The sequence below is a fragment of the Condylura cristata genome, unplaced genomic scaffold (assembly GCF_000260355.1).
Source record: "Condylura cristata isolate star-nosed mole 26May11 unplaced genomic scaffold, ConCri1.0 scaffold00005, whole genome shotgun sequence".
NCBI classification, from domain to species: domain Eukaryota; kingdom Metazoa; phylum Chordata; class Mammalia; order Eulipotyphla; family Talpidae; genus Condylura; species Condylura cristata.
In genome coordinates, this window is record NW_004567106.1 from 63,352,506 (window position 1) to 63,364,565 (window position 12,060).

At 42.4% G+C, this 12,060-nt stretch overlaps 1 protein-coding gene across 1 annotated transcript in view; it reads left to right on the plus strand.

Moving 5' to 3' along the window:
- The window catches only part of LOC101624389 (aldo-keto reductase family 1 member B10), a 48,116-nt gene that overhangs the window by 32,607 nt on the left and 3,449 nt on the right, over positions 1-12,060 (plus strand). Inside the window, exons 4-11 of the mRNA XM_012720774.1 lie at positions 358-525; positions 1,844-1,960; positions 3,005-3,082; positions 7,667-7,789; positions 8,043-8,149; positions 8,632-8,713; positions 9,219-9,302; positions 9,909-9,991. Coding sequence (XP_012576228.1) covers positions 358-525; positions 1,844-1,960; positions 3,005-3,082; positions 7,667-7,789; positions 8,043-8,149; positions 8,632-8,713; positions 9,219-9,302; positions 9,909-9,991 — 842 coding nt within the window. The remainder of the gene's footprint in view (positions 1-357; positions 526-1,843; positions 1,961-3,004; positions 3,083-7,666; positions 7,790-8,042; positions 8,150-8,631; positions 8,714-9,218; positions 9,303-9,908; positions 9,992-12,060) is intronic.

The following is a 12,060-nucleotide window of genomic DNA, read 5'->3' on the forward strand; positions in this document are numbered from 1 at the left end:
GCCGTCTTGACCACTTTTATCCTGAGAGTACCTCTGGGCTACTTGAGAATCTTGTCTTCAGCCTGGTCATTATAAAGGGTAGTAGTAGATGCTATCTGTGTCTTCCACACCCCTGGAGACACCCTAAAGCTGGAGAGTGGACCTGAATTTAGAAGTGAATGGCTTCTTAGCTAAACTCAGACATGAGGCCACCATCCTAAAGGCAATTCACTTTCCATCCCTCACTTGTGAAGAGTTGTCTCAAGTGTGCTTCCTCCCTGGTATGGAGACTTAATTTGGAAGAGCTGGGCCGTGTCAGACCCATTCTAGGTGGTCTAGGAATAAGGGTTTATGTTGCTTTTCTCTTGTTCCTTGAAGTCTCCCCCAGGCAAAGTCAAAGAGGCTGTGAAGGTGGCCATTGATGCAGGATATCGCCACATCGACTGCGCCTACATCTATGAGAACGAGAATGAGGTGGGGGAGGCCATCCAGGAGAAGATTCAAGAGAAGGCGGTGAAGAGGGAGGACCTCTTCATCGTTAGCAAGGTGTGTAGGACTCCTTTGGTGAGAGGATTGTACTTCAAAGTAGGCAAAAGTACTGGGAATTCTGCCAGAAGCACCCCGAATTCTGCCAACCTACTCTCATTTTCCCCTCTTCATTGCTGCCTAACAACATCTTTAGATAGAAGTGTATCCTCTTCAGGTCATTGGTATGTGGAGATACTATTGCACCCTGCCCACCTGCAGTTGGTTTTACTCCATTTGGGATGGCTCTGTCGAGCCACGATGGTGCCCTTGACACTGCTCCCCATAAGTGGGGCCCATCCATCCCATAACAATTCAAAAACTTAAGTTACAGCCCAGGATGGTCCAAGCCCCACATTTTAGTACTGTGTTCTCAGTGGAAGGCCCAGAGGTTCTCATTCAGGGGTTATTCTGGAAAATGATGGGACCATTTTTTATTGTCATGACTTTCATTCAATTCTGTGTAGTATAGGATCAGTTACAAATAATGTTTTTTTAAAAAAGATTTATTTATTTATGCATACAGGCTGAGGTACAGGTTAGAGGTGTGGGGTGGTGAGAGGATTCACTAGAGACAGAGGGGGGAGCAGAACAGGCAGATTAATGAAGTACACTGCTGCGGGGAGCAGCAGGCGGGTCAGAAGAGGTCTGCTGCGCCATGTGGGTCACCTCACTGGTGGAGATTGAATTTGTGTTGAAGTGACTGCAGCTAGCTTCGTAGTGCTGTGTTTTAACCCATTGTACCACCATGGAGGGCCCACAAATAATGTTTTGTGTAAGTAAAAAAGGATGTTTGGGTGAGCAGACTGAGAATTATACTCACCTTGCTAAAAATCACTAGTTACAGATATATGGAGAATTCATGTGTCTGATGGAGCAAATAGGCCTCACTTATTGCAGCAGAGGAGTCTGGATAAACTCCTTAGCGAGTCATCACTTGGGTTTGGGGATGTGGGATTGCAAGCAGAGGATCATTTGGGGATGTGCAAGCGTAAAGATTTTGGGATTTATAAACTAGACACAGTTCTTGCCCTCTGAGAGCCGACAGCAGGGAAGGAAATACTACATAAACAGATAACAGATCTTGAAGCAGTGCACAGATGTGCTCGGCTGAATAGTACGCCAGAAAGAGTTGAAAATACCTTGCCTTCTACACTTAAAAAACATCTTTGGCTGGCTGAGCACCAGGTGATCTTGCAGACCTGAATCTTGTATCTCAACCAACCTTGCTATACATGGTCTTTGCCTCCCATTAGTAATTCAGGCTCTCAGCCAAACAGCAGGGAGACAAACAAGGAGAACTTCCTTGGTCTTGATGCCTCACTGTCATGCTTTGTAGCTTTGGCCCACCTTCTTTGAGAGACCACTCGTGAAGAAAGCCTGTCAGAAGACCCTCCAGGATCTGAAACTGGATTATCTGGACATCTACCTTATTCACTGGCCTCAGGGACTACAGGTTGGAGCTACACCCTGTCCCAATATTCACTTCCCAAGCAGATGTTGGAATGTAGTATGGGACCATGACTGGAGTGGGGGTGGGCTGAAACAAGTCTTGCCCCTGGAGACTTAAACTGTAGGTTGTCTGAAGGAGGCAATGGAGCACAAAGATATTGCTCTGGAAGGGACACAGCACCCATATGTAGCTGTTGAGATGTCCACATGCCTAGATTTTTTTTCTAGATTTTTCTGAGAGAAACTATGACTCCTCACAGCCCAGGCAAGCTGCAACCTCCCTACACCTTTATCCTGATTCCATGTCAAAGGGTCTCCTCCCAGAGGAATTCTTACATAATGACATTTTAGAAAAGACTAGTGTTTTGCTAACAAAAGCACACCCTGGGAGTGCCTTCTTAGAAGAAAGCCCAAGTGTGGAGGCAAAGACACTACACTCCTGGCTTGGGGGGCTCCATTCCTGCTGCTTCTGAGACATGTTGGGGGTGGGGATGGGGGTGGGGATGGAAGTGGGGGAGAAAAAAACCCAGCTTTCTCACCTCCTGACCAGTGAGATGATGATGGCAGGCTATTCTCAATTCCAAGGTTCTTGGCACTGCAAGAATAAAAGTTGGCAGATAACTTCGCTAGTAATTCACTCCTTTGGAAGTGAAGACTTACTTGGTAGTTCAGAAATTAAAGGTTTCCTCAGTGTACATGGGGTCAGGATATATGAAACGAATGCCCATGTTGGTGATGGTGGCTTTTGGAGCGGCTAACAGTAGATTTCAAAGTCAATCCATCAGTTTCTAAATTACATGAATTTTTATAGATTAGTACGCTAGAGCTGGTAGATTAGATTTATATATATATGTGTATATATGTATGTATGTATGTATGTATACACACACACACACACATATATATTAAACTTAAGTTTATACACTAGAGCTGGATAAAATCATATGTGAATGTGGTTCTTTAGCATGGTCTAGGTCCTGAAACCTCATTTTGCAGAACCATGTGTTCAGATGTGTAATGTACTAAACATTTTGTCCTGCATTTACAGGCTGGGAAGGAATTTTTCCCCAAAGATGATAAAGGCAATGCTCTCCCTGGGAAAGCCACCTTCTTGGATGCCTGGGAGGTAGGTTCCATCTTCTAGTTGTGCTGGGGGTGAAAAATTTCCCCAGCCATCCCCAAGGGTGTACACCAGTGAGAACAAGCCCAGGTACTTGATGCTATTTAATTACATTATTTTCAAAGGTTCAGACTGACTCCTCATGAGACTGGGAATATAATCTATCTCAATTTGAAAGATAAATGCTGTTGTGAAGCCTAGGGGAGAGATATGGAAGATAGGGATTGCCCTAGATCTGTGTTGTTTTTTTTTTAAGATTTATTTATTTATGCATATAAGAACTGGGGTACAGGCCAGAGGTGCAGTGGTGGTAAGAGGATTCATCAGAGACAGTGTCGGGAGGAGAACAGGCAGATTCACTGAAACACACTGCCGAGGGGACCAGCAGGCGCGTCAGAACTGGTCTGTCATGCCATGTGGGTCAGCTCCCTGGCTAGGGATCGAACTCATACTGCAGTAGCTGTGGATAGCTTCATAGTGCTGCAGTTTAACCCGTTACACCACCAGAGAGGGCCCAGGATCTTTGTATTTTTTATTAGCTGAGTGACATAAGTGTTATTTAATTTCTTGACACCTAGGTTCAACTTAATTAAAAAAAAAAAGACCTTATAATGCTACAAAGCAATAGCATTTAAGACGTGGTCATTTAAAGATTAAAGGAAATAACATCTAAAGTTATCTGTGCCATGGATTATTTTAGTAATGAAGCCGTTTTAGTCATCCAGTTCTACAAAGCCTGCACCATTACCATCCCCATTTACAAATAAGGAAATTGAGATCTAGAGAGGCTGCTGACTTTTTCTGGTCATGCATTAACTTTGTGGCAGACCTGGGATTGGGTCTAGGTCTATTCATCACAAAAGTCTAATCACCAAGTCACTCAAATCCTTATCATGGTACTTGGTACGCAGTGAATTCACTAGTTCATATCCCAGAGGGTATGAACTAGATCCAGATTTAGTAATAACCCATTCTGTAGAATTCCTATTCTAAATTGAATTAAGGCATGAAGGTCTTTCTCAGATTAATTTTTTTCTGAAATCCCTATATCCAGGTATAAATACTGGTAGAGAACAAAGTAAATGAAAATTATAAATGAATAGTGATAAGTCCAAGAGTGAAAGGCATTTTGCCAAGTTGAGGTTCACTGTGGTTGCAGTTATGGGTTTATATTGTTTTACAACTTGAAAGTATATTAAGTCTTTACTACCTGAAGAGCTTACCATTAATATAATTAAATTAAATGTAATTTTCTTGGCCTTGTCCAAAGGTACTTCTCTGTATATACAACACTCTTGCTGTTTTGAAATTTTTAAAGAAATTTAGATAGAAAGAAAATTTAGATAGTAAAGTTGATTTGCTAACTGAGGGAAAGGCAAAAAACAATCATTTCATAATGGTGACATTAGCAGTGTTTGAAGGGAATTACCTTTGGCAGGTAGATCACTAAACTTGTTAGTAGCAACAGAAGCCTCTTAAAAGGAAGGATGGAGAAAGTTATCTGGATTTCTATGGGTAATGTGTAAACTGCTATGAGGCGGTCTGTGTTCTATGAAAACGCAAAAAAAAAAATAAATAAATAAATCCCAAACACTACAGTCCTGATAAAGACCCTCAATGTTATCACTGGATTTGCTCTACAAGGCTATGTCATTTGCAAGTACATAATAACCATAGTTAACCCATCATAAGAGCTAGTGTGAAAAAATACCATGGAGGCCACCATAGATGTATGCTAGTCTTCATATTTCACAAAGCATAATTCCTGAGATATTTAAGAGATCTTGTCTTATTCTACAGGTCAAATTAGCAGCAATAAAAGAGCAGTGTTCAATGTTTACTAAGTAATAACTTATTAGAAATATAGCTCATGAGTGAGAGTTTGTACATAGAAATACATCAAATACTCTTGGGGAAATCTTAAGCTATATATCTGTCATATATTCCACTATGTTAATTGTATAATTATATATAAGTTCATTGTATAATTATATATAAGTTCTTGGTAAAATATCACAGACCATCACTGCTGTACAAGTCATGAGTTTGGTTAAACCTATGTACTAGAAAGAGGATTCAAAATACAGCTGAAAATTATATTTTTTATAGATTTATATATTCTGTGTTTCAATGACCACACAAGTCATTCATTATCCAACTACATAATCTTAAGTACTTGCTTGATATATTCACTACAATAATTATTATGCCCGACTCTTCAACAGAAGTTATTGCCTTCCCTTGTTGGTACCAAAATGGTAGCCATAAGAGGAAACTTGAATTCTAGTACTCAACTGTAGAAGGTCAACATATGGCCTCCTACTAGAGAAAAATCTCAGGAGTGATGAATTAATGAGCAATATAATGATTTATGTATGGATATGGACTCAACCCAGTGACTGTTTCACATATTCCTGAGAATTAAAGTTGTGGCAAAACCTGTAATATAGCCCATATCGCCTAAGATTTCAGCAGATTCAACTTTTGCATTAAATTTGATGAGAGAGCTCTGTTATGTTTATTGCCCTTGTAAGACAAGACCTCTTAAATATCTCAGGAATTATGCTTTGTGAAATGTGAAGACCAGCATACGTATGTCTATGGTGGCTTCCATGATATTTTTTCACGCTAGCTCTTATGATGGGGTTAACTATGGTTATTATGTCTTTGCTCTCTGCAAAAAGCACACTGATTTTCACAGTGCTTTCTTTATCATTTGAAAGGGTTTGAGAGAAAATGCTTAATAAGAGATTTGGAAGGCTTTAAAAGGTTTGGATGATCAGCATCAGAGACAGGATTGAACATGTAAGTGGAGATGTTCCTGTGGAATTACAACCAGGTCAGCAGAAACCTTGACTGTCCTACAATAGCAAGGAGGAAAGACTTCAAGATGCATCACACACCCAAACTACACCATATCCAGGACGCACAGAAACTTTTATCCTCTTTTGGTGAAGTGGGCATTTCATTTCAGGCCAATGATCTCATCATTTCTAAACTTTGCCCACTGTGAAGCCTTACATCATCCATGCTGGTGGTTCTCAGCACTGACTAGGCCTTAAAATCACCTGATTTGATAAAAAAAATTATCTCCAAGCCAAGGCTACACCCCAGAACAACATAATCTCTCTGGGGTAGAAGGTTAGATCCAAATCTCAGTGTATTTTGAAGCTCTCAGGTGATTCTAAATTGCATTCAAGTTTGAGAACCATTGGAAGAAGTATCCACTCAACACTTCACACTGGTGCTTTTCCCGAGGCAATTGCTACATCTTTCTTCCCACACTAGCTGTTTTTTTTAATTTCTTCTTACCAAATTACTGAAGTCCCTGTTTAAACTTCACCTATAAAGTCTCCCAGACAGCTGTGACCCTTCCTTCTCTGGCCTTCCTGAATCTCAGCACCATGCTCATGTGGAATTACCTGAGACACCTTAGTGTAGTGACTGTTCTCCAAAAGGAAACCCAGATTTTCATTGGATTCTCAGTAGATGGAAACACATTGTTTACAACTATATCTTGAAGGCTCTGGGCAGGGTCTGGACATGAAGAATTTGGGGCTGCTGATCAACCCAGGTGATATTGTTGGGCAAATGCAGAAAAACATTGCTTGAGGTTAAAACTTATGAAAAGATACCTGTCCCTTAGGTCGGCGCAGTTCTGCACTAGGGATGTTGGTTTGGTAATTGAGTAGTCACTAAACTTCAGCCACCTGCTGGCATGGGTGCCTCTGCCAGGGCAATTCTGCTTGTCCTTCCCTAGTGACTTTGATACTACTGCAAACCAACCTATGATTCCTATAGGACAGAGTGGCCCAGGACCCACACAAGTAATGCTTCTTCACATGCTGTGGCCTTTTCTGGAGCTAACCCAGGTCACCGAGGTTTGGGTGAGGGGAAAACAAGCCTATAAAGTCTTCACTTTTTTTTTTTAAGATTTATTTATTTATGCATACAGAACTGCAGTATAGGCCAAAAGTGCAGAGGCGGTGAGAAGATTCACCAGAGACAGAGTGGGGAGCAGAACAGGCCGACTGATGAAGTATATTGCTGAGGGGAGCAGAGGGCGGGTCAGGAGAGGTCTGCCGCGCCATGTGGTCACCTCCTGGGCAGGCGGGAATTGAACTCATGCGGAAGTGGTTTTAGCTTCTCAGTGCTGTGCTTTAACCTGCTGTGCCACCAGGGAAGGCCCTAAAGTCTTCACTTTTATTTGCTAGTTTCATGGTGGGTGGTGGACTTGAACTACCCTTTAATGGGCATCCACGGCCTGAATTGGAATTTCCTTTTCATGTTTCTCCTCTCCCAAGGAGAGGACCCATCTGAGTCAGAGTCCCTGTAAGAACTAGGGTACAGGCCAGAGGTTCAGGGGGTGAGAGGATTCACCAGAGGCAGTAGGAAACAGAACAGGCAGATCTACTGAAATACACTAAGGGGAATAATGGGTGAGGCAGGGGAGGTCCGCTGTGTCATGTGGGTCACTTCAGCTGAGGATTGAACTCTGTGCTGCAGTGGCTGTGGACAGCTTCGTAGTGCTGCACATTCACCCCTTGCCCCACCAGGGAGGGCCCCCAATAGTGTTCCTTTCTACCACAGGTCATGGAAGAGCTCGTGGATGAGGGGCTGGTGAAAGCCATTGGGGTCTCCAACTTTAACCACCTGCAAATCGAAAGAATCTTGAACAAACCTGGACTGAAACACAAGCCTGTGACTAACCAGGTAAATTCTGTTCAGCAAAGGTTAAGGGTCTAATCCCATTACTTCTCAAACATCCAAAGCAAGTCAATGTCCTGTGCTGTGTCTCATGGACAGTTACTAAGACTCTTTGTGAGCTGGGTCTTGGGATCTGCTTTGACTGGCATTGGGTGGTATTTGGCCTTTGCTTTGCCATCTTTTCCATGTGGAGAACTCTCCCTCTGAGCACTTCAGAGCAGGTTTGCTTCCCTCTGATGGGGATGGTTTGCTCTTGCAGGTCGAGTGCCACCCATACCTCACACAGGAGAAACTGATCCAGTACTGTCATTCTAAGGGCATCACTGTCACTGCGTATAGTCCGCTGGGATCTCCAGAGAGACCTTGGTAAGGCTTCTGAGAGATCTTTGATACTCTTAAAGAATTCTTTTCGATTTAGTTAATGTTGGTATGAGACTCTAAGTCTTCAAAAAGGAAAATGTCTAAGGCAGTGTGTCTGGCTCATATAAACAGTGGGAGCTGGGGGATGGGATTTTTTTTAAAAAGCCTAATGTTCTGAGAATACTCCTGTTCTGCTGCCAACATTGGACGAGCCTGTGTCAAATGTAGGGTGGGTACAAAGGTAAGACACAAAGTTTTCAGGTCTCCCACATGAAGACGGACAGTCACTGTTGCAATATTCCCACCCATGGTAGACAAAGTTGTTTGTGGAATTGTTGAGATCAAAGAGTGGGGTCTTGGGGTTCACTCTAAAAAGTTTTCACCAGAACCAGGTCTCTGGTCTTGTGGCACCTCCTTTCCCACTTTTCTGTCCTTTCCTCATCATTAGCCATGGTGATCATCTACATCAGCCATCTTTCTACCCCCAGGGCCAAGTCAGATGACCCTTCCCTACTGGAGGACCCCAAGATTAAGGAGATTGCTGTAAAGCACAAAAGGACCACAGCCCAGGTACAACAACATGCTTTCTTGTTTGCTTGGTGGGTTGGATTTTTAGCACCAGCAAATCAGTCTTATATTTCACTCCTTGTTTTTAACCCCTTGAAGAAGAAATTGAGAAAGGAAGCCCACTGTTTGGACCCCCAGGAAATACCGTTGGTGTTTTGTTTGAAACATAGATAGCATTGTCTTGGCAACTTCCTGCTGAGCCCTACTTCAGCAATAAGTGCAGGATTTTGGAGCAGAGAAAAACCTTCGCTGTTTGCCAGCCTTATGTCTCAAACACTACCCCAAGTAACTTTCCTTGTTTTTTTTTTGTTTTTGTTTTTGTTTTTAAATAGGAAAACCATAGGATTGTTGTAAGGATTAAGGGAGATACAGATTGGAGGACAAGCATGCATCAGGATGTCATGAAGGGCTTAATCATTGTTGGCCATTGTACCTAAAGATATAGTCATTTCTTTCAGGAGAAGGGGGTGCTTGGATAAGTGCAAACACAATGTCTCTTTCTATGCAGATTCTGATCCGGTTCCTCATCCAGAGGAATGTGGCCACGATCCCCAAGTCTGTGACCCCGACACGCATCATTGAGAACTTTAATGTAAGATCCTGGCCCTGATTTTCCTCAGTGGAGATGGGAATCTCTCCTTAGGCCTCTCATCCCAGCCCTGTGCTGTCTGTGTGTTCCCCCCCCCATCCCTGCCAGTCTGTCCCCTCTCAGGCAGGGAACTGACCTCCAGAGAGCTGAGAGCTGAGCTGGTTGACATGTGGGCCAAAGATGTGCTGGGTGGGGGGCAACCAGTGATGTCTGACAGTCTGAGCACAGCTGCGCCTCTCACTACCAGAGAGAAGAACTGTGATTGTGTTGATCACTTGGGCCATGGCCATACCCAAGAGCCAACTGTCCTGGCCCAAACACTCCACTCCAAGTATCAGGGGAGGTGTGAGCCATACTTGAAGACTTGTCTTTCTGGAAGAACCCATAGTCCACTGGGGAGCATTCATGTGCATACCCAACATAATGCTTCCTAACTTGTCCTCCTAGACCCAATAAATGCTGCACTCTCTATGTAAGACCTGGCGTAGAGCCAAGTTCATATCCCGTGGATAGAATGAGAGGAACATGTGTGGCCAGTGGTACCATGGAGGTAACCTCTCTCAGAGCCAGAGTGGCTGGAGATCATGTTTGGGATACTTGCTTTTCCAGGTTTTTGACTTTCAACTGAGTGATGAGGAGATGGCCACCATCTTCAGCTTCAACAGGAACTGGCGATACTGCCACATAAAGCAGTAAGTGGCACTGGGTCATGGTAATGAGGAGGGAGGTCAGTTTTTCTAAACTGGTACAAGGTTAGCTGGAAGGCAGTTGACTACTTCTATCTTCTAATAGTATTTTATGAAAATTGTATATGCAGGAGTCATTATGAGGAAAGACAGCCCTAATTTGTTGTGTACTATCTGAAATTCTGGGTGTAGAGCTAGAATTTTTTTTTTTAATATTTATTTGTACATACAGAACTGGGGTACAGGCCAGAGGCTCAGGGGTGGCGAGAGGCTTCACCAGAGACAGAGTGGGGAGCAGAACAGGCAGATCTACAAAGTACACTGCTGAGGGGAGCAGTGGGCGGGTCAGGAGAGGTCTGCCGCACCATGTGGGTCACCTCCGGGGCAGGTGGGTATCGAACTCATGCAGAAGTGGCTTTAGCTTCTCAGTGCTGTGTTTAACCCACTGCGCCACCAGGGAGGGCCATAGAGCTAGAATTTTAAGAGAGAGTTACTCATTCCTTCACTCAGTAAATCTTTATTAAGCATCTACCATGTGCCAGACACTTTCTAGGCACTTGGGATATTCACTAGACAAATTTCCCGCATCTACAGGCTTATATTCATTAATTCAAAATACATATGACAATTAAGAATGAATCGTACAACTGACAAAATAGTCAGATGGCATTATTAGCTTCTCTATTCTGTTCTATTATTCTAACTTCTTTATTCTTCTTTATGGCGGGAGTGCCGAAATAAGTCAAGATCTATGTCAATAGAATAAAATCTATACAGAAAAATAAAGTGAAATAAAATCAATAGGAAGAATGAGTGGTAGTAGAATTGCTACTTTAAACAGTAGTGCAGCTTGAAGTCTGGACGTTTGACATCTCCACATCCCTTCTTTTTAGTCAGGAGAGGTTAGCTATTTGAGTTTTTTTTTTTTTTAAGATTTATTTATTTGTGCATACAGAACTTGGGTACAGGCCAGAAGCTCAGGGGTGGCGAGAGGCTTCACCAGAGACAGAGTGGGGAGCAGAATAGGCAGATCGACGAAATACACTGCTGAGGGGAGCCGCGGGCGGGTCAGGAGAGGTCTGCCACGCCATGTGGTCACCTCCGGGGCAAGCGGGGATCGAACTCATGTGGAAGCAGCTTTAGCTTCTCAGTGCTGTACTTTAACCCACTGCGCCACCAGGGAGGGCCTAGCTATTTGAGTTTTTTGTTTGTTTGTTTCCATATAAATTTCATCCATATTTGTTCTATTTATTTGAAGAGTGTCACTGAAATTTTTATTGGAATAGCATTGAATCTGTAAATGGCCATTTTGATAATGTTAATTCTTTCAAACCATGAGCAGGAAGTGTATTTCTATTTTTTTGTTAGTATGTCTTCTTCTATTTCTTTTTAAAATGTTTTATAATATTCTCTGTATAGATCCTTCCTCTTTTGTTAGGCTTATTTGTTTGTTTCAATTATAAAAGGGGTTGTTTTCTTTAAGTAATATTTCTTCTTCAGACAATGTTTGCATAGAGGAAAGCTACTGTTTTTGTGTGTTAATTTTGTATCCTGCCACTTTACTAAAAGAGTTAATTATTTCGATGTGGAGTTTTGGGGGGTTCTTTATGTATATTATCATATTATCTGCAAATAATGATAGTTTTACTTCTTTCTCTATTTGGATTACTTCATGTCTTTCTTTTGTTTTATTCTCTGGCTAAGACTTCCAGTATTATATTGAAAAGCAGTATGAGAGTGGACATCCTTATCTTGTTCCAGGGCTTCAGGGAAAGGCTTTTCACCATTGAAAATGATAATGACTATAGGTTTGTCATATATGGCCTTTATTATGTTATGTTCTTTCTATCCTGAGAATTAAGAGGGTGAGTATGTGTTGATGAGTGTTATGTCTTCTGGATATATTGTCCCGTTAGTCATAATGACTTAATGTGTCTCTTTTACCTATTTTAGTTTGATCGTTTTCCATCATTTAACCTTCTTAAAAAAGAATGATTATTTATGTATGCATACAGGACTGGGGTACAGGCCAGAGGTTCAGGGGCGGTGAAAGGATTCACCAGAGACAGAGTGGG